We start from the raw sequence: 23,206 nt of genomic DNA, 5'->3' as shown, positions 1-23,206 counted from the left end.
AGTAAAGCCAGGAAAAAAACAACTGTATTTAAAACCAATTCTTTGGAGTAGTAGAGAGCACAATCTTAGATCTGTGTTGTCAATTAAATATCCTAATATCTAATTACTACAAATTTAAGATTTCTTAAAAATTGCTGACATATCCTTAAGTGTGGGGAAACAGAGGAGCCATAGTATAGGAAAAGTAGAAATGGTTGATTTTACCTATGGCAGTTAGGACCATTTAGAAACTAATTTAAATCTTCTGCATTCGTACTTTATTGTGGTTGGGCTTCTCTTTGATCACAGAAACAAGGTCAGACTTCATAGCTTGTTTCTAAGGATGCTTTGGGGTTTTAGCTTTCATTTGTAATGTCCCGCCCACATGTGTCCCGGTTCCTGCCTTGACAGAGTGGCTGTGTTCTTTTTCTTAGGTTGCCCTGTACTTTCCAACTGACCTCTCCCTCTCTACCCAGGACTTTGTTCCCTGGGCTCCTCCAAAGTCTTCCCACATTCCAAGGCCTGGGTTAATCTCCAGCAGCTCTGTTTTATAGGCTTGACCCAATGAAAATTTCATGGTTTTCAGGAAAGCTTCCCAGATTCTTTTTAAAGGCATTATCCTCTCCTCTGTTTCCTTTGGCATTAGAAACCATTACATTCTAACCTGTAGATTTCACGTGTTTGTTCCTTGTAACTTCACTTGCAGCCAGCCTGCTGGGGAGGTCTTTTAATACATCACTGTATCCAGCATCTAGAAAGAAAACATCCAGTAAATGCTGGTTGAAATCAAATAACCTTCAGGGGGTAAAATGGGAAGTACCATAGCCTCACAATAAAAACCCTTCAGGACTTCACACTAGGTCAAAGGAGTAGCTGAGTCCAACCCTTCTAGGCTGGCAGGAGAACTTGTCTCTCTCTAAAGAACTCCCTTTACCCACTTCTTTAAAGTGTTTATAGAAGGATACGAAAGTTCTCAGCTCCTAGCCTAGGGCCCCGCCTCAGAGGGCGGTGGAAAATGGGGTGGGAGCGGATAGAGCTATCCAGGCTCAAGGGAATTCTTGACCAAGGTTTCATTTTTAAGTTTTAAACTTTTGTGCATTGCAATTTAAAGTTAGCAAGTTGAGGGCGTGCAGGACTTAACGCTGAGTAAATGTCGAGTTCTGGGTAAGGTTTTCAGCATTCAGAACTTTATGTAACTTATCCTTCTCATCACATTTCCCACAGCTAAGAATCTACCCAGTGTTTCTGATTTCCACAAACAGATGGTAAGGAGAACCTTAGTTTGGCCTTTAAGTCCCTGCAGCTTCCTTCTCAACACTGTGAGCAAACCCTAGCCGGGCATATGGGGGAGCTCCCAGCTCGCAGTAGCCGGCTGAGAGACTGTTGGACTACAACTCCCAGGGTGCACTAGGAACATTGAAAAGGGCGGGTGATCTAGGAGAGGGTGGCAGGGAAATCCCGCCCCGCTGCGCAGTAGCAACGACACAAAGCCCGACTTTACAACCTCCCAGAGAAAGTGGAAGTAAGAGGGTTTAGGTCGGGTAGCTGGACGAAAGAAAACCAAAACCAAGGGAAAAACCAGGAAACCCCAAAATACGAGAAAGGGAAGACGATGTAGGTGGGAACCGAGGGGGAGCCTCTCATGTTTGTAACCTAGGAGGGGGCGGCTTTTGTAACTACTCCCGCCGCCCGCGCCGCGCCCCGCCCCGCCCGCGCTAAGGTCCCCTCAGTCGCCCGTTAGTCCCGAGTGTTTCCTTAGTGAGCTGCCACTCCTGGTCCGGAGGCAGGGGCGGCCGGCGGCCTCGAGGTGGGCCGCACCGAGGCTCTCCTCAGTCAGAAGTGCTGGGCGAAAGCGCGGGGCCGACGAAGGGCTGCGAGTGAAGCGGCGAAGCGGACGAGTTAGGGCCGGGGTGAGGGAGACTGTAGCTCCTCACAGACACCTGGGAATAGTGTCAGGCGAGGCGCGGGGACGCCCTAGAGGGGCGTCCGCCAAAGCTAGCGGGGAGTCGGGCGGGGGTTTAGCAGCAGGACGAGTGGAAGGCGCTGACGGGGAGACTGGAGCGCCCCGCTCCCGCAGGGAAAGCCTAGCGCTCCCCCACCATCCCTCCCCCGCGCGCCGGGCTCGCTTCTAGGCGGGCTGCGGCGGGAGCGCCAGGCGGTGCTGGGGCCAGATAAGGGGAGCGACGGGGTCGCCGCCCCCGGGCCGGGCGGGCGGGGACTGGGGGCGGGCCCCGGGGAAGGCGGGGAAGGCGGGGCGGCGAGCGCGCGGGCGGGCGGGCGGGCGGGCGGCCGGGGGCGGGGGCGCGCAGAGGCGAGGAGGGCAGGCGGCGGGCTGGCGGCGGGGCGGCCGAGCTAGCTGTCCGCTTTGCGCCGCGGGCCCACGCCGCAGTGTGTTTTGTGGACGGCGCCTTCCCAGACAGCCCACAGGAGCCCAGCTTGACACCCCGCAGCCTCGGACGCGATGTTCCGCCGGACCTTGAATCGTTTGGTGAGTATACTTGCCGCGGCTCCAGGCGGACCGGGGTAGCCGGCTCTCTGGCCCCTTCGCTCCTTCCTAGTCGATGTGTGAGGGACAAGTGGGACGCGCCACCCTCCCCCTCCTTTCCATTTTAACGGAAGCATGCTTCTTCGGGTGGCCTGGGTGGGGAGGCAGGTGGGGCTCTCTGGTGTCCCACCCCTGCCTCCAGGACCTTTCAGCCTAGGCTTCTCCGGGCTCTGAGGAACTCTGCCTCTAGACTAGGGATCGCCTTGGAGCGGCAGACACGGGGAACTCGGGGTGTGTGTGTGTGGGGGGGGGGGCTCCCCGGGGATCCCTCAGTTTCCCAATTAGTGGAAGATGGCGTTTGATTATCAGGGAAGAAGCTTTCTTTTGTTTCCTCTGCCACGAGCACATGGAGGTAAACCTAGATCTGTCACTGTGGCCCAAAAGAAGAGCTAGGGGGCCAAGAGAGCCCAAGGCTAAAGCAGGACTCAGCCTCATCCCAGCTTCGGCCCGGCGGGTGGCTGCTGACCAGAGGCCGGGCAAACTTTGAAGACTCAGCCTCCAAGCTACCTTGAGGGCAAGATAAAAAGCGAGGGCCGCAGGCAGGGTGGGTTGGGACCAGCAGCGGCGGCGGGGAGGCTGCACCAGCGTGGCAGAGCCTGAATCTGAAGCCTCGCAGAGGACCTTCTGCTCTAACCTGCAGTCGAGCTCCTTTGGCCACCTTTCCCCATCCCTAGCCCCACAGAAAAGGGAATTACATTTCTGCGGGGAGTTAGGCATGGGGAGGAGGAGCGATTTCTGGCTGCTACTGACTTTTTGGATTAACCTGTTTACTCAGAGGGTACGTTAAGAACGGAGCAAAGTAGAGCCGTTTACTTACTCGCTGCTGTTTGTAGCAACTTCCTTAATTTCCAGAGGTGGTGGCGGGAATAGGATTTTATTTCTGCCAGGGATATGAAAGAAAGCGTTCATCCTTAAATTTTATTTTATTTTATTTTTCTTTTTCATTTAAGGAGAATTATGCTGAGTACGTCCCCCCTTCATTCTTGGCATAGATTAAGAACTTGACAATTTGGTACCTTTTGTGTTTTCATTTCTAATTAAGTCATTGCTGATATATTTTTCATAGGTCGGATGAATTTGCCCTTATTTTTTCTACATTTGAAACTTTCACAAATGTCTCCTGCTTAATAATCACGCTTAATACGTCCCCTTTTAGGATATCATCAGCATAACAATCCTCTGTTAAGGTTTTGCTAAATGTTTATTTCACTCAGAAACACGCAAATGAAGGTGGAGATGATTAGTACCTGTGGCATTGAGCATATCAAGGCTCTTGAGAGCCATGGGAAATGGAGTATGCTGGATGCTTTGCTGAAGCAAGTGACTAAAATTTGTTCTCACATTTAGCTTGAGACTGTAAAAGAGCATTGTACCTCCTATTCTGTTTCACATAGGTTCTTGTGATTTTGAAGTGTTGTTTTGGGGTGATAAAAAGGGAAAGGTGACAAGAAAGCTAATTGTAATGCGTGGGAAAAAGGGTAATCTTTTCACATGGCTCTCAAATGTTAACAAAATTACTGGTCTCCAAGTCATGTTAAATTCATTAGTACAAAATTGAGATACTGACATCTTCATCCCCATTTTTTTAAGGCTTTGGACATTTGAAATTAAACAAGCAGTGTTGATCCAAAAGCAGTTTTCTTTTGCTGAGAGTGATCTGCATTGTATCTGTAAAAATTAAGCATTGCTGGCCCACAAAGCTAGGGCATGCAGTAGAATTTGCAGCAGTTGTTGAGGTGCCAGCTTGCCAGTACTTTGCATTTCTCCCAAGATTTCTGCAGAGACTCACTTTTGCTAATGCTAAAGGGAGCTTTGACCTCATTGTTTCAACCAAGATGCCCAGCTGCTCACATTTTACTGCACAACCCTGACTATGGTAAATCCTAAGAATTTGTTCCAGTGTCGTAAGCTGGAAGGTTCTTAGGAGTTCTGTCTGAGCCCTAGGCCTAGGACTAGGAATTAAACTGCAAATCATTGCACTGAATATACCTTCAGACATTTTCAAATTCTCACTGCTAAAAATGGCTTTAAATTTGGGGGGTGGGGAGGGAAAATTTTAAATTTTAAATCCCTTAGATTAGTAAATCATTCGATATTGTCATCTACATAGAGCACGTTCTTTTAGTAGTGTACACATTTAAATCACCAGATCAGTAAATTAAAGATTTAATTGGAACTTACACAGCCCAGTAGATGTAGTCTAAGTTCTGTGTTGCCCTTACACTTGTTCTAATGTTCAGAGGTAGGGCTATGAATTCTTTCAAAATCGATTATGCTTTTTTGACAGTCATATGCATCTGAAATTGACTTTGAATGTTACATCAATTTTAGTCCTGTTGGTTATAGTTGTTGGTCATTGAACAGTAGAGGACTGTGTGTTAAAATAGGCTTTCTTGGCTGGGGATTTAGCTCAGTGGTAGAGCACTTGACTAGCAAGCGCAAGGCCCTGGGTTCGGTCCTCAGCTCTAGAAAAAAAAATCTCTAGTTTTGCTGGGTGGTGGTGGTGCAGGCCTTTAATCCCAGCACTGGGAGGCAGAGTCAGGCAGATCTCTGTGAGTTCGAGGCCAGCCTGGTCTCCAAAGCGAGTTCCAGGAAAGGTGCAAAGCTACACAGAGAAACCCTGTCTCGAAAAACAAAACAAAACAAAACAAAACAAAACAAAACAAAACAAAACAAAATAGGCTTTCTTTGTATGTTAAACCTGTGATGGGATGTAAGACGCACTCAGGAATCACATCATCTTCCTATAGCTCACTTGTGTTTGTCAAGTCATTTTTAAATGTCATTTCTTCCCCCAGATCCTCTTTTTTTGAGCTAAAAGAAATAGTGATTAATTGTACTTTTTTTGGCGGGGAAGGAGATTTTTCAAGACAGGGTTTCTCTGTGTAACATTCCTGGCTGACCTGGAACTTGCTTTGTAGACCAGGCTGGCCTTGAACTCACAGATATATCACCTGCCTCTGCCTCTCAAGTGCTGGGATTAAAGGCATGTGCCACCACCGCCTGGCTCAATTAATTGTACTTTTAAAAGATATGGCCATGGCATGACATCTTTGCCACCAATAATTGCCCTTTCTGATAAATTGGAACTCTTAAAAAATTTTTTGAGACAGGGTCTCATGTAGTGCTGCAGATGGCCTTAAACTCAGCGATCTTGAATTCCTGATCCTTGCTTCCACTTTCCAAGTCCTGGGATTGCAGGTGTTTTCTACAACTGCCAGTATCAGTTTCCTTTTGATAGCCTTTTGTGGGTTTTTGCTTATTTGTTTGTTGTTTTGAGACAGGATCTTTTATCTATCTCCAGCTATCCTGGAACTCACTGTGTAGACTAAGATAGTCTTGAATTCACAGAGATCCACCAGCCTCTGCCTCTGGAGTGTTGGGATCAAAAGCATGTGCCACATCTAGCTTCTTACTTCTCCATCTACTGCCTTAGACTTCTTAGTGCTGGAATTACAGACTTGCACCATTATGCCCAGGTTTTGACAGTTTGAGGTGGAAGGAGATTAGTGGATTTAGTGTACAGCATTTTGGGAGTTAGACCTGTGGGGACGTCTTAAGAGCACTACTCGTTCCTAGTCAACATCTCTGTAAAAACAACAAATATGTAATCATAGATTTGCCTCTTCAATTAATTTGCTTCAAAGACATATTTAATTGGAAGTCCTGATAGTTGAAATGTAAGATGCAAAGGTCATGGACTTTGATGTCATCCTGTCTTTTTATTTATTTATTATTTATTTATTTATTTTAGTTTTCTGAGACAGGGTTTCTCTGTGTAGCTTTGTGCCTTCCCTGGAACTCACTCTGTAGCCCAGGCTGGCCTCACACTCACAGAGATCCACCTGCCTCTGCTTCCCGAGTGCTGGGATTAAAGGTATGTGCCACCACCGCCCGGCGACTTTACCTATTTTTTTTTGGATTTATTTATCATGTACACAGAAGAGGGTGCCAGATCTCATTACAGATGGTTGTGAGCCACCATATGGGTGCTGGGAATTGAACTCAGGTCCCTGAAAGAGCAGTAGGTGCTCTTCACCTCTGAGCCATCTCTCCAGCCCGACTTTTCCTATTCTTAATTGCCTTTTCTTTGTGAGGGACTGAATTCAGGACCTTGTGCTTGCCAGACAAGGGCTTAAACACCTAGCTACATTTCTCTCCAGCCACTGTTTTTTTTTATTTATTTATTTATTATTTATTTATTTATTTATTTATTTATTTATTTATTTATTTATTTATGCCGAATGCTGTTTATTAAAGGAGGGAAGAGGTCTTAAATACAGGCTTACAGCACAATGGGAGAACCCCGGAGGGCAGAAGTTCGCTATAGATGTTTTACAATCTTGCATCTAGGCTTTTAACGCCCATTATGCAGAATACACAGACAAGGAACTTCCCTTCAGCATTCAGGAGGGTGGAACCCAGCAGGGAATTAGCATAGGGAGGATATCAAGATCAAGGTCAGCAAGCAAGGCAACAATTACCCAAAATGGGGGCCAGAGACCTACAGGTCCCCCTTTTACCAAAAAATGAGCTTCTGACTTAGGTTGCGTGGGACATCAGCAGGTCACCTTACCTGTCATGGAGACGCCTGCCCAGGCCACACAGGCACTCTGTCTTAGGTTGGTGACCGCCCCCTAGGCATTACCCGTCTCTGAATACTCATTATCATACAAGCTTAATCGTGTGTGAGCTGCAGAGTTAACTGCTGCCAAAGATCTCAAAGTGGCACTGGGCTTGCAATCTGTGTGTTCGACACAGAAAAGACCAACAGAGGTCCTATCTCACCCATAGCCAGTAGGCTAAAGGCAACTGAGCCATTCCCTTCCTTAACGAACCTTACTGCAAATTGGAGTCCTTGTAAGATGGTATCCCAAGAGCAAATGGAACTTGAGTTTATAAATTTATAATTTTCAAAGCCAATCGAAATGTATATAACTATTGAGTTAAATTTATCATGCCCAATAGAATGAAAGATTAACTAACTGTAGTAGCTACTTTTGCTGCCAGGGTCTCCACTGTGATAGCTGTAGTAAGCAATTATGAAATGGTAATCCCAGAAACAGTAGCAGCGGTGTCCGCCACTGCTATAACAGCAACAACGGCAGCAGCAATATCAAATTCTCTTCTGGAGCATGTGGACATCCACTGGCATGGATACAACTCCAGGAACACGAACCGCCAAGGCCCATTTTTCTTGATCCCAGCACGACTTAGGCTGGCAGCTCTTCTGGAGAATCCAAAGCATGACTACAGTTCCTAGGCTTATGTTAATGCTTGCCAAAGCTGGCCATATTGGGCTCTCAATTCCCATTGGCATCAGAAGGAGAGAGTTTTTCATTAAGGCCCAATAGGTCTCTGTCATGTTGGGTTTCAGCAGCAGCCACAGGGCGCACACAGCGCTCAGGAATCCAAAGAGGAACCTCATTGTCCTGACACCCTGTCTTTTAATAAAATTTGTAGTGGTTATAGGAATTTTATAGTTTTGTATAAAGTTTTATAATCCATAGGCTTAAAAGGCTTATTGACAGTCTGTCACAAATTTCTCTCTTTTAGTTTATTAAATTATTTCTTGCTAGAAGTTCAAATAAAATGTCTTGATAAAGTAAATTAGGTGATTTTGTTGAGTGGGTGCTGTCAATTTAATTTGTTGAAGGGATATTAGACAGTACAGGTCATTGATAATAAAAGCTTAGTAGTAGTGTGGAGTAGTAGTGTGGAAAACTAGAGTAAATAAGTATCACTGATTTTAGAATTACTTAAATTGTATTGGTTCTATAAAGAAAATGCCTTACCAAAGAGACTGGGGAAAATTAGGCTACATCAAGAAGAATGAAAATTTTAAATAAGGCTAAAAATGCAGAGTAAAAATTAATGAAATAGGTAGCTGATTTATTACTTTGAGTCCAGGGTAAGGCTACTTTAATAAAACAACATGTATAAAGGCAGTTAACAAAATAATTCAAGCCGGGCGGTGGTGGCGCATGCCTTTAATCTTAGCACTCGGGAGGCAGAGGCATGCGGATCTTTGTGAGTTCAAAGCCAGCCTAGGCTACAGAGTGAGTTTCAGGAAAGTTGCAAAGCTACACAAAGAGACCCTGTCTTGAAGAAACCAAAAAAAAAAAAAAAAAGAAAAGAAAAAAAGAAAATAATTCAAGTAACTGCTTTTTGTTCTGGAAGCAAGAAAGTTTTTGGCTTCCTTGTGAAATAAGAGTAATTACAAGTTTTTTTTCTGTTTCATTTCCCTAATAAACTTACATATTGCTGAATGTCAAATATACTCATTTTATTTTGCTGTGTTTTGAGATATGTCTGCGTGTATATATTGTAATATTTTTGCATTTATGTAAATATTAACATAGATCTATACATTTTGACATCTACCAGATAGTTCTGACAGTTAAACTTACTCCTACCTAAAAGCAACCTTTTTACCATATTGCATTCATTATAATTACCTATTAATTTGTATGCTTTCTACACTAGCCTTTCTCAAGTGGGAAAGAAGCCCCAATCTCTAGGGCATATATTGTATGTAATAAATTAAATTTTTCTAGATAGTAGGAGGACAAACCGCAATAAAGGGTGTTCCAAACTGTCAGCAATCGGGGGTGGCTTTTAACACTATACTTGGTACTTAGTAGATGTTTAATGAATAACTGTTGAGAAAATAGCTTTTCAGTGTTTCACATAGATAATAATCTTTACTTTGGAGCAGTGATTTATAGTGAGCCCTGTTCTTATTCAGAGTGAAATGATGTTAAAAATGAGGAGTTCTAGTTCATGGGCATGAGGGTGAGTAAACCACACACCAATTAGTTGTTTTCTAGGAATTACAATATATACATCAAATGCTGAAGCTATACTGACTATAATATATTCTTTTGTAGGTGATTTAGTCAATTTATGGTATAGGGGGCATTGTTTCATTCAACAAATAGTAAGCAGCTACTACTTCCTGGGCCTTATGGTAGGTCCTGGGGAATATATCATGAGCAATGCAGACAAGATGCCTATACTAAGATGCTTTATTATATTCATAACTATAGCTAAAGATGGCAAGATGACTACAATTATATAATTTGTGGTGTCCCACAAAATTTGATCTTTATGAATTAGTTAATGTCATATACTTACTATTTATTTGTCTTAATACCAAAAATAGATTGTATAATTTATTATTTTCTAGTGGCTTTGATGCCAGATAAAAATTTGATTATAACTGGTGCCTTTGATATGCTTGGTAAATTGTTCTTTTTTTTTTCTTCGTTTTTTTCGAGACAGGGTTTCTCTGTAGTTTTGCACTTTTCCTGGAACTCACTTTGTAGACCAGGCTGGCCTCGAACTCACAGAGATCCTCCTGCCTCTGCCTCCCGAGTGCTGGGATTAAAGGCGTGCGCCACCACCGCCCGGCGGTAAATTGTTCTTTTGAAAATAGTTGTTAGACTGACCCTTTTGCAAAGTGAGAAACCTATTTAGGAGTGATCCACTGCAACTTGTGGGAAGAAAAGATAAATCAGTAAGTCTCATTTCTCCCTTTCACTCCCCTCTCCTCTCTTTGAAAGAGTCTTGCTGGGTAACCTTGATTAACCTATTCACTTTGTACTTCTAGGCTAGTCTTAAACTTCTGAAATCTTCCTTCCTGGGTCTCCCCGAAGTGCTGAGATTACAGGCATGTGTTACTATGTCTGGCTTGAAATATATCTTTACAACAGGTAGAAACAGATTTTTCTCCCCAAGTATTTCTTCCTTGATTAAACAATCCAAAACTGAGAGTGTTTCCTGAATGCCTTCAGTAAAAGTTTCTTTGTTGATTTTGTTTGTATTGTTGCTAATATTGCAACCTTCATTTTAAAATTTATTTTTATTTTTCTCTGTATGAATATTAAGCCTGGGTCCTCTGGAAAAGCAGGCAGAGTGGTCTTTTTTGGGGGCGGGGGTTAGAAACTTATTTTAATTTTTATGGTGGTAAAACAATCATGTGTAAATCTTCTATCTGCTATCTCAGAGCTTCTATACAGCTGCTTGCAGCAAAGATACTGTTAGGCACATTTCCAGATGAGGTAGTGCTCTTTTTTTTTTCCTTCGTTTTTCGAGACAGGGTTTCTCTGTGTAGCTTTGCGCCTTTCTTGGATCTCGTTCTGTAGACCAGGCTGGCCTTGAACTCAGAAAGATCCGCCTGCCTCTGTCTCCTGAGTGCTGGGATTAAAGGCGTGCATCACCACTGCCCGGTGAGGTAGTGCTCTTAACGCTTAGCCTCCGGTTTTTTCTTTTCTTCTTTCTTTCTTTCTTTCTTTCTTTCTTTCTTTCTTTCTTTCTTTCTTTCTTTCTTTCTTTCCTTCCTTCCTTCCTTCCTTCCTTCCTTCCCTTCCTTCCTTCCTTCCTTCCTTCTTTCCTTCCTTCCTTCCTTCCTTCCCTTTCTTTCTTTCTTTTTTTTTTTTAGAAAAGGTCTCACCATGTAGCCCCGAGTGGCCTGGAACTTACTATGTAGAACAGGCTGGCTTCTAAATCATAGAGCTCCACCTACTTCCTGAGTGCTAACATTAAAGGTGTATGTAAGACCAACTATTTCCATTATTTTTTAATTTTATGGGTATGGGTGTTTTGTGTGCATGTATGTTTGTATGCCTAGTGCTTGTGGAAACCAGAAGGGGTGTTGGACCATCCTGTGGGGCAGTATGATCATTGGCCCCTGGAAGAAAATCTTTGCCTTCATGATATTCAAAGAATTAGCTTGTTTTGCAAATTCAGATGCTGTTTTGTTGAGTGGAAGAAGTCAAGGCTGATTGCTTATCAACCATGCTTGATCAGTTTTTTCAAAGAGGGCAGACAGACATACAGGATGGAAAATAAAAATACTTATTTTTCTTCCTGATGTTGTTGAGTTTCCTGTATATCTATAATGCTTCAAAAAGATAACTTCTGAGATGTCAGAAATCCCTGAGATGGGATGCTTTTTCTGGTTGGATGGAAGAAGGTTCTGACTTTCCAGGCGAATTAGATGTGCTTTACAAGTTATTTCTATTCCCTCACGGTTTATTTTCTGACCTGGTGTAAGTGAAGATCAACAATGATCATAAAGCAAATATATTAGTACAGCTGCAGCGTATGTTAATACTACTGCAGATTAATGATGAATGAGTGTTCAGCACTGCAGATACGGGCACAGGATGTCCTATCCACATTGGCAGGCAGCCCCTCAATTACTGCAGTGTTTGGGTGGATTGCCAGTTTGGTTGACTTCTTGATTATAAAAGATGCAGTTTTAGATGGTGTTGGATTAACAATATCTGGTTTAGGAAGTTGATTTGTATTTGTAATGTACAGACATTGCGCCCAAAATATTTAATATAATGTGAGAGGGTGAAGAAGTTTACCTGGTTCAAGGAGATATTATTTGCTTCTTAGGCTCCTCTAGTCCACATTATCTTGAAGTATTAATGTGACAGTACTTGCCTAGTCTAGTCCTCTTCACCAATATATTCTTGGAAAAATCAAAACTGTTTTTGACAATGATTTTATACTAAACACAGGTAAACCAAAGATGCTCAGTAAGTACTTGTAATTGTTTTGAACTGAATTAACAAACACAAACTGAGTAATTATCAGTTGAAAAAGCAGACACTAAGAAGCCTCTATGTTTTAGACTAAGCTAAAAAAAGCATATAGCAGAGGAAAATAATAAATAATATCCTTTTCACTCAATAGTGTATTATGCTATTATTTTGAATGAGCAAAAAAATAATAATTATGTGTCCCATTAAGTGGCCAGAAAAAGTTTGCCCTTTACTGAAACTATTTTTCTCTATGCATCAGAAAGAGAACCTGTAAACCATTCCCTTTTCTTGGCATTTCATAAAACTAATTAATATACAGTTTTCAGCTTTTAAAATTATAAGTACATTTGTATGCTTTTTGTTAAGTACAGTTGATAACACATTTTCTAAAGCCACTAACACATCAGATCTACTTTGAAAACCAAAGATGCAAACTCTAGAAGAGCTTTGTATTACTTTTTTAAATTTGTTTTTGAGATAGGGTTGTCTCTATAGCTCAGAGTGACCTGGGCTCATTATTTAGCCCATGCTGACCTCGAATGCTGAATCCTCCTGCTTCAGCTTCCCAAGTGATGAGGTTGGAGGTATGTGCCACCATGCCCATTTGCTTTATGTCATTTTACTCACTGTGGTAAGTGTAATTTATCTGCATTCAGAATAACCCTTACTTAGTATTTAGTACTAAGAATATAAGGTAGTACAAAGGCAGAACAAGCCAGGCATGGTGGTGCATGCCTACAAACCCAGTGATGGGAGGATAATGAGCTCAAAGCCCAACTTCAGCTGTACATTGAGTTCTAGGATAGCCTGAGCAAGAAGAGACCATGTCTCACATATCCAAATATAAGAGCATAGGGCAGAGGAATTGCAGATCATGAAGGATTTGCAGTTGTGTTGTGAAATAAATCTCAACCCTGTTTGAAGGCTGCTATGAAATATTGATATTGAAAGAAAATTACTTCCAAGGACAGTAAACTAATCAGCATTGGAGTCAAGTCTGTATCTGATACTAATAGAAATCATACCTTTTCAGTGCTACCACAACCATGCTTCCCAATAATGAGTTTTCATATTGTTGACAGTATTCCCTCTTTGTCACTTGCAGCAGAAGAGCAACCTACCGGTAGTAAATTGATGCACCCAGTGGGGGAGCCAGGAAGTATTGATGTTTCTGCCAGTTTAGCGTCAACACTTGCTGGTTTCCTCTCTGGAGTATCACCAAGTTCGTGGATTTCTATTTGGACTTTCATAACTACCCAGATCTCTCCTTGTTCCATATATTTGTTCATGTTCCCAATATTCATTTGCACCTTTCTCATTTCTCATTCTATATATACTTTAGTTCATAGGCAGTAAATATAAGGATCCTTTCAGGCAATATAATTCCATATAGCAAGCACACTGATGAGTATTTTTATTGTAATACCTCCTATATATATATATATATATATATAGAGAGAGAGAGAGAGAGAGAGAGAGAGAGAGAGAGAGAGAGAGAGAGAGAAATTATTGAAATTATTGAATTATTGGGCTAATAAATTTATGACAATACTTATAAATATTATTTTATTTCAGGATGAGTTTTGAGTTGAATAATCAGGGAAATCTCCAGAAATATATTTCTGGTTAGTCTTAAGTTTCAGACTATTTACTGTTGTAAAGGAAAAGTAACAATTCTGCAGCAATCTAGTAGATCATTAGGGAGCAGAAACCAGTAGGGAACTGTCACAAATAAATAACAGCTGGGTGGAGAAGATTATGTAAGCTATACCTATTGTGAGAGCAGCGGGGATGTCCTTTGAGCTTCACAATTAATCTACTTTGTGGCAATGTGGATTAACGTGTCTGTACACAACTTAATTTACTTCAGTTTCTTTTCCTTTTCCTTTAATTTTAAAGAAAGCATAGGCTAGGAAGATGGCTCAGTGTGTAAAAGCACTTGATTAATGACCTGAATTCAGATTCCCAGAACCCACATAAAAGCTAGATGCGGTAGTTCAAGTGTCTGTAATCTCAGTGCAACCCTGCTGGGAGATTGGAGTCAGAGACTGGAGATTCTACAGAAGCCCACTTACCAAAGCAAAAGGAGCCCCTGTATCAAACAAGGTGGGGTAGTTTGAAAAGAAAATGGCTCCCAAAGGGAGTGGCCACTATTAGGAGGTATGGCCTTGTTGGAGTAGGTGTAGTCTTGATGGAGGAAGTGTGTCATTGTAGAGGCAGTGTTGGAGGTCTCCTGTATGCTCAAGATACTTCCCAGTGTGAAAGGCTACTTCCTGTTGCCTTCTGATCAAGTTGTATCCAGCATCATGTTTGCCTGCATGCTGCCATGTTCCCTACAAAGATGATAATGACTGAACCTCTGAAACTGTAAGCCAGCCCCAATTAAATGTTTTTCTTTGTAAAAGTTGCTGTGATCATGGTGTCTCTTCACAGCAATAGAAACCCTAACTAAGAAGTTCGTACCAGGGACTGGGGTATTGCTGTGAAAGGCCTGACCATGCAATTGTTTGGAGGAATTTGGACTTTGAGAGTTTGGGTTATGAAAGCAGTGGAATGTTTTCAGTGCTGCATAATGGGCTGTACTAGTAGGAGCATGGAAGACAATGGTGCTAAGAATGATTTGAACTGTCCAGATGCTGGCTCAAGAGGTTTCAGAGGAGACAAATTTTAGTATGTAGAGACCAGTCTTGGGATATTTTGGTGTAGAATGCACCTACTTTTGCCCTTGTCTGAAAAGTTTGTTTGAGGCTAAAGTGATGTTTTGGATTAATTCCCTTGGCAAAGGAAATTTCAAAACAGCATAGTGTAGACTCTGTCATGTGGTTATTAGTGTTCACTCTGGTGAAGATTTATAATGAAAAAGGACAAGCTGAGCAAATAAAATACAAAATGTACAGATTGAGGAAAAAGGCACCAGGAAGTAGAATAGAGCTAAATCCTGTGTTCAAGGAGACAGATTAGGGAATGGTGACCTCAGGGCAAGATCCACCCGGCTAAGTTTCCAACTTGTGAAAAGGAACTAAAGAAAAACTTAGAGCCAGGTGTGATTGTGCAAGCCTTTAATCCCAGCACTGGGAAGGTCAGAGGCTTGCAGATCTCAGAGTTTGAGGCCAGCCTGGTCTATAGAGCAAGTTTCAGAACAGGCAAGCTTAGGTAGTGAAAAACAGAAAGCTGCTGAAGATGTAATTGAATGAGGGGGCCATTTTCTACCCCTAGCAAGCAGCAGAACTTGGCAGCTTAGGTCATATGGTTCTGGCTTTAAAGTTAAGGATAGAAGAAATGGGTTATGGAATTTGCCTCCTCACCTAAAGATAGCTGCTGAGGCCAGGCATATGTTAGGGTGTCCCTGAATGGTGGCCTAGTAGAGCTGTGAATTTGAAGCCTGGATTGTAGCTAGAGTTTTCCTGACTGGCCCACAGTCAGGACAAATCTCTGACACCCGCCAGTCCCACAGCCACTCAGACCCAACCAAGTAAACACAGAGACTTATATTGGTTACAAACTGTATGGCCATGGCAGGCTTCTTGCTAACTGTTCTTATATCTTAAATTAATCCATTTCTATTAATCTATACCTTGCCACATGGCTCATAGCTTACCGGCATCTTCACATGCGGCTTGTCATGGTGGCGGCTGGCAGTGTCTCCCCGACTCAGCCTTCTACTTCCCAGCTCTATTCTCCTCCTTGTCCCGCCTATACTTCCTGCCTGGCCACGGGCCAATCAGTGATTTATTTATTGACCAATCAGCAACACATTTGACATACAGACCATCCCACAGCACTTCCCCTTTTCTTTTCTTAAAAAGGAAGGTTTTAACCTTTACACATCTCCAAAGTCAGCTTGGTATATTTGGGAATTTGGGCGTAGCTTTTTTTATTACTTCTTGCTGGAGGGGGGCGCTGTATCTTCTGGGGAAACAAAGAAAATTTTAGGATCATGGAGTAGTCCGTGAGGCTGTATCGTCTGAGCCAGTTGCCTTGAAACGGTTCTGGATGTTGGATCATCTGGGCCATGGTGTCATCAGAGACCTTTCAGGTGGTCTTGGCTGGTCAAACCTGATGTGTCTTAATCTGGAACAAATCCATAGCCTCTGGCTTTCTGTGGAAACAAAAGCAGAATCTCCTTTCCAAAGCAACATATCCTTATATCCAAATTTTGAAGTCAAGGTACCTTTAAAATATACATTTTGGCATAACTCAACAGCTTTTGTAATCAAATGTTTTTCTTCAGTTACGAATATCAAAGAGAACATAATCCAGATTCTCTGTGTGGTAGCCATCTTTACGTGGCTTATTTTTTTATATTAGCTTGAGCCTATTGTTTTAAACTGCAGCCTTCTAAGCCTGAACCGGCGCTGGCGCTGTGGCTGCTGGCTCCGCCCACTTCAGCTTCCCAACATGGCGGTGATACATTTTCCGCCAGCTCTGGGAGCCATCAACTCTCAGAAATAGTGGGTCTATGCTTCTATCAAAGCAGCATGTAGCCCAGAAACCTCTTTTTTTTTGTTTTGTACTAGTAAAGGCTAAATCCATCATACAGCTTAATGTGTCATTTGCAGAGGCCTCATTCCCGCCATACTGCAGGTCCAGCATGCACGCCAGGAACCCGCCATAGTAGCTCAAACATGCAGGCTGCCGCTAGCTTAAAAGAGACAACTAGGAACTGTTTTTAGCTCCGTTTTAGAATCTTTTTTTTCAGGTTTTAGGTGGAAACTCTTGCCCCACGTTGGGCGCCATTTGTAGCTAGAGTTTTCCTGACTGGCCCACAGTCAGGACAAATCTCTGACACCCGCCAGTCCCACAGCCACTCAGACCCGACCAAGTAAACACAGAGACTTATATTGGTTACAAACTGTATGGCCATGGCAGGCTTCTTGCTAACTGTTCTTATATCTTAAATTAATCCATTTCTATTAATCTATACCTTGCCACATGGCTCATAGCTTACCGGCATCTTTACATGCTGTTTCTCATCGTGGCGGCTGGCAGTGTCTCCCCGACTCAGCCTTCTACTTCCCAGCTCTATTCTCCTCCTTGTCCCGTCTATACTTCCTGCCTGGCCACGGGCCAATCAGTGATTTATTTATTGACCAATCAGCAACACATTTGACATACAGACCATCCCACAGCACTGGATTGCCTTGGAGACTCCAAGATGTTGGAGATGCCAGAGCTATGTGATTGATACCTGCCAAAGAGAGCTGCTAACAGGGAGTGGAACCAGCCCAAGAGAAATAAGTGTGTTTCAGTCAACAGAGCTGAAAGGAATTGGAGATCTGAAGAGCATTTTGACATCAGACATGGAGATGCAGAATTTGGAGTTTGCTAGCTGGTTTTCGGCCTTGCTTTGGTCCAGTATTTCCTTACTATCCTCCCTTCTCTACATTTTGGGATGGTACTGTATATCTTGTGTCATGTATGTTGAAAGTATGTAATCTGTTTTTTGATTGTGATTTTATAGGGGATTATAGTTAAGAGATTGCATGAATCTCAGCAGAGACTTTAACTTTGTACTTTTAAACATTCTTGAGACCGAGACTGTGATAGGCTATGGGGACTTTTGAAGTTGAACTAAATGCATTGTTGCATTATGATATGGCTACAAGCCTTTGGGGACAGGGAGTGTAGTATGGTGGTTTGAAAGAAAATGGCCCCCAGAGGGAGTGGCACTATTTGGAGTTGTTGGAGTAGGTGTGGTCTTGGAGGAGGTATGTCATTGTGGAGGTGGGCTTTGAGGTCTCACATATGCTCAAGATACTTCCCAGTGTGACAGTTGCCTTCTGATGAAGTTGTATCCAGTACATGTCTGCCTGCATGCTGCCATGCTCCCTGCCATAATGATAATGGATTGAACCTCTGAAACTGTAACTGAGCCACTCCAATTAGATGTTTTCCTTTATAAGAGTTGCCATGGTTATGGTGTCTCTTCAGCAATAGAAACCCTAAGACACAAGGTGAAGGCTGACATTTGTCCACATGCCCAGACGTATGCATGCGCGTGCACACACACACACGCACACGCATGCACACATACATATACACGGAGAGGAGGAGCTCTAGCCTCTCAAGTAACTGGGACTGTAGGTATGAGATACTATACCTAGCTTAGGCTTCTTTTCTGAAAATGTTATATGAGTCATAAGCTTTTATTTGAATACTTACATCTTATTAAGGGCTATAGAGGGTTATAAGATAAAAAGCTCTGTTCTTGAGACAGATGATATACATATAAGATCAATGTTCATGTGAAGCCAATATGTCATTAGTATCTGATTGATTAATTGATTGACTGATTGATTGAGTCAGGTCTGCATGTAGCCCAGGCTGGTCTCAAACTCCTGATTCCCCTGCCTCCACCTTCTCAGTGTTGCATCACAGACATGGCATCATCATGCCTGCCTTTGCCCTTTTGAATAGCATATGAAGTAGACATTTGGAAAGAGGCCCTGACTTTTGTTTTAGATGAAGAATACTAATCCCATTTCTCATATTTATACCCACATTACCTAATTAACCTCCCCAAAGTCTCATCATACTATCACAATGAGGGCTAGGACTTCAGAATATAAATTTGGGAGGGAAGGGACACCAGCATCTAGTGTATAACATAGCAGGAAAAGTACAGCCTTGCCTTTCAGTGCTTTGTTTTCTTTTTCTTTTTTTCAGTGCTTTGTTTTCTATGATAAAATTTAGAGTTTATAAAAGGTGATAATAAGACTGGTTATCAGGCAACTTTAGGTCTCTACAATAGCTGTACAACTTTGTCCATAAACTGAAATCATGACTCCAGTGATTTGGGACAGTAAAATGAGTACTGAAATGAAATTATTTGAGGTAATAAACCACTATTTCACAGACTTATGTGATTGGGTACTTGAGTTGTGTGGCTTAAGTAATGGATAGATAACTTCAGAAACATCATAGGTCCAGGGTACTGATTTATAATCTTGAGTACTTGTGGTCATTTATTTAAAAATTTTTAAAGATTTATTTAGTTTTATTTATGTGCATGGGTGTTTTGCCTATGTGTGTGTATACATCTGGTGCCCTTGGAGGGCAAAAGAAAGTGTTGGATTACATGAGTTACAGATGTTTATGGGCCACCATGTGGGTGCTGGAAATTAAACCCAGGTCCTCTGGAAGAGAAACAGGCTCTCTTGAACTCTGAGTCATCTCTTTACCCCTGGTGGCCATTTATTTAAAAAACTGGGAGTCAGACCTTTGTTTAAGAGGTTGTTTTTTTTTTTTTGGTTTTTCAAGACAGGGTTTTGAGCTGGGTGGTGGTGCATGCCTTTAATCCTAGCACTTGGGAGGCAGAGCCAGGCGGATCTCTAAGTTCAAGGCCAGCCTGGTCTACAGAGTGAGTCCCAGGACAGGCACCAAAACTACACAAAGAAACCCTGTCTTGAAAAAACCAAAAAAAGAAAAAAGAAAAGAAAAGAAAAGGAAAAAAGAAAAAAGACAGGATTTCTCTGTATAGCTCTGGCTGTTCTGGACTCACTCTGTAGACCAGGCTGGCCTTGAACTCACAGAGATCTGCCTGCCTCAGTCTCCTGAGTGCTGGTGGCATGTGCCACCACCACCTGCTTAAGAGCACATTCTTTAACACTTCCATTTCAGGTCTGTTAGATAGCATGGCTGTGGAATAGGTATTCAAGACTATACCATTCTAAGAGTAGAGCATGGATTGATGATTTTTTTTTATGAACAGTGTATCACTACACCCAGCTGGTGTCACTTTCTCAAAACTACCATTCTAGTTCAATTCATAGTTGCCTTTTCATATTTGTTGCTCCTTTAGTTTGCTATGATTTAATAAATGGCACTATTTCTGATCTAGTGGTACTAGCAATATAAATGGAGTAGCCATCTTTTATACCCCATTTTTCTGTGTATATATCTGTGTCTACATGTGTATGTAGGGTATACATATGTGTGCAAGTGCATATGTATGTGACGGACAGGAGTGAACATTGGGTATCATTCCTTAGGAGCCATCCACTTGTTTTTTTTTTAACCAGGATTTCTCACTGGGACCTGAGACTCACCAAGTACACTAGGCTAGCAGGCTGGGTGGCTAGCTTGTAGCTGGAGTTTTCTCCAGTCCCGCTCAGGCCCGCAGTCGCTCAGACCCAAGTAAACAAACAGAGACATATTACTTATAAACTGTATGACTGTGGCAGGCTTCTTGCTATCTAGTTCTTATATCTTAAATTAACCCATTTCTATAAATCTATACCTTGCCATGTGGCTCATGGCTTACCAGTATCTTTACTTCTTACTTCTCATGGCAGTGGCAGCTGGCAGCAAATCCTCACTCAGCCTTCCACTTCCCACAATTCTCCTCTCTGCTTATCCTGCCTATACTATACTTCCTGCCTGGCTACTGGCCAATCAGCATTTTATTTATCAATCAATCAGAGCAACACATTCAGAGCATATACAGAAAGACATCCTCAGCACTGGCTAGTGAGCTCCAGCGATCTAACTGTCTCCACTTCCCTGTAGATGTATCCAACCTTCTTATTAAATAAGAAACACAGAACCAATGCAAAGAAGAAAGCCAAGAGGTCAGAGCTAAGAGCTAAAACCTTACCCTTCCTCCTGCGGTGGTCCTACCTCTCCGAACCAGAGCTACCCCTGTGTTAAAGTTTTTATATAGAGTTCCTGTCCTGCCTTCTCATTGGTTGTAAACCCAACCACATGACCGCCTCCTCACGGCCTGTCTGTATAGGCCTCCAGGTTTTCCATGATTGGTATTAAGATTAAAGGCATGTGTATCCAATAATGGCTGTATCCCTGAACACACAGAGACTTACCCAGCTCTGCCTACCAAGTGCTGGAATTACAAGCGTACGCTACCACTGCCCTGCTTTCCTATGGCTTGCTAATAGCTCTGACCCCTGGGCAACTTTATTTATTAACATACAAATAACATTTTAATACAAATAAAATATCACCATACTTCCCCAGCACTCTCATACACGAATGTGCTACTACATCTGGCTTTTCACTTGGGTACTGGGAATCAAAGTGAAGTTATAGTGCTTGGATTGTAACCCCTTTACTGATTGAGCTTTCTTTTCAGCCCCTCCCTTCCTTTTCATCCTCTACATTTACTCTATCAGCAAACTTAATAGTTTCTGTATCTGAAGGTGCTTTTAATATCTGCCCATTTCTTTTACATGACCAACACCATCCAAGTCCAAGCTAGGGCTCTCATTTATCTGGGCCATACAGTAGAGGATCTTACCCATTTCTATACTCTTCAATTATCCTCTGTACAGCACCAGGGGGATACTTTACAAATGAATACCTCAAGTCCTTCGGCAACTTTCCACTGCTTTCTGGATTTGCTAGTATTGTTTTCATTGTTCCTCAGTATTTATTTCCTTGTAAAAATTGAGATAGAGACAAGTTAAATAAAAATTCATCATTTTAGAGTATATTTCCACCATTTTAAAACTGAACCATGTGGTTATCAGTTGTTAATCCCAATTCTCTTCCCACACCTACCTCTGATAGTCCCCAATCTACCTTTCTCTACCAGATTTATCAGATCTAGACATTTCACATAATTGAAATGATATAACTGAGTTTTGTGTCCATACTTGTAATCCTAGCACTCAAGAGGCTAAGGCAGGAAGGAGGTTAATAAGCTTGAACAAGCCCAGCCTCTATAGTGAGACCCCAATATATACTTTGTTATAACTGTTTTCTTTAGCATTTTTTCAGTATTTTATTACTTAGTATATCATATCAGTACTTCATTCTTTTAAGGCTGAATAATATTCCATCACATGGATATACCACATTTTATGTATCTGTTCCTCAGCTTATGGATATTTAACTTTTGCTTTTTTCTGTTATAAATAATGCTGCTTTGTATTTATATTTGTATCTCCTTGTTTTCAATTCTCATGAGTATATAAGAATGGGATTTCTAGGCCATGCTATAATTTTGTGTTTTAATTTTTTTAGAAGCTTCCAAGTTGCCTCTCATAGTTCTTTTCAAATAAATTGGGTTTTTTTGAGACAAGGTGTCACTAGCTGACTTGGAACTGTAGAAAGCTGACTTCAGAGCTGTAGTGATCTCCTTTCCTCTGCTCCTAAAATGCTGAGATTATAGGTGTGTACAAGCACATTTGTCTTATGTTTATCTTATTTTATGTTTTGAGACAGTGCCTCATGTAGCTCAGGCTGGCCTTGAACTCCTGATTGTTGCTGGAGAGCTTCTCTCCAGGTCCCACCAAGTCACGCAGTCCTACAACAATATAAGCGTCTGAGTGATTATTTTATACGTGGGTTGTAGGACTGCGTGGCTTGGTGGGACCTGGAGAGAAGCTCTCTAGCAACACCTGATCTTGTTGCTTCTATCTCCCAAGTGCTCATGCCACCACACCCAGCTTAAATGATGTTTATTTTTAATAGCAGTTAAAAACACACAGCATAAAGTTTACCAACATAACCCTTAAGTGTAGCATTGACTAGTGCAATAGATCTGTAAACTGAAACCTATTAGCTACAAAATGGTGGTTAGAGAGAGGCAGTTCTTGAACTGGGTAGCTGAGTAGCAGCTGCTAGGAAACAGTAAGTATAAGTAGATAGCAGGAAGGAAATGGATGGTGGATATATGTGTATGTACTTGGGATCCAATAATGGATTGGATTCCATGGTTATTATAGTCTAATTCATCCAAAAGAATGACAGCTATAAGAAAAGGACTCACTTCATGAAATAGATTCTAAAGTACCTTCTGTTTAAAAAGTTATTGTGGCTGAAGCAATGGCTCAGCAGTTAAGAGCACCCAGAAACCACATGGCAGCTCACAATTGTCTGTAACTTTAGCTCTAGGGGAATCTGACACCCTCACACAGGCACAAACATGCAGGCAGAACACCAATGCACATAAAAGTAAATAACTTATTATTTATTTATTATTATTATTATTATTATTATTATTATTATTGGTTTTTCAGGACATGATTTCTCTGTGTAGTTTTGGTGCCTGTCCTGGATCTTGCTCTGTAGACTAGGTTGGCCTTGAACTCCCAGAGATCTGCCTGGCTCTGCCTCCCAGGTGCTGGGATTAATAACTTATTTTTTTAAAAAGTCATTTTCATTT

General features: G+C 42.0%; 1 protein-coding gene across 9 annotated transcripts in view; it reads left to right on the top strand.

The window, feature by feature from the left end:
• Positions 1–2,280: 2,280 nt before the first annotated feature.
• Positions 2,281–23,206, top strand: part of Atp11c (ATPase phospholipid transporting 11C) — a 187,813-nt gene continuing 166,887 nt past the window's right edge. For all 9 annotated transcript variants that reach the window (XM_052740008.1, XM_052740000.1, XM_052739975.1 and 6 more), the window contains exon 1: positions 2,281–2,467. In XM_052740008.1, the coding sequence (XP_052595968.1) occupies positions 2,441–2,467 (27 nt within the window). In that variant the 5' untranslated portion in view covers positions 2,281–2,440. The remainder of the gene's footprint in view (positions 2,468–23,206) is intronic.

This window comes from Peromyscus californicus, unplaced genomic scaffold, assembly GCF_007827085.1.
Source record: "Peromyscus californicus insignis strain IS unplaced genomic scaffold, ASM782708v3 Scaffold_10__1_contigs__length_136768540, whole genome shotgun sequence".
Taxonomy (NCBI): Eukaryota; Metazoa; Chordata; class Mammalia; order Rodentia; family Cricetidae; genus Peromyscus; species Peromyscus californicus.
The sequence above is the reverse complement of the archived record's forward strand: the minus strand, read 5'-3'. Positions and strand labels throughout refer to the sequence as shown.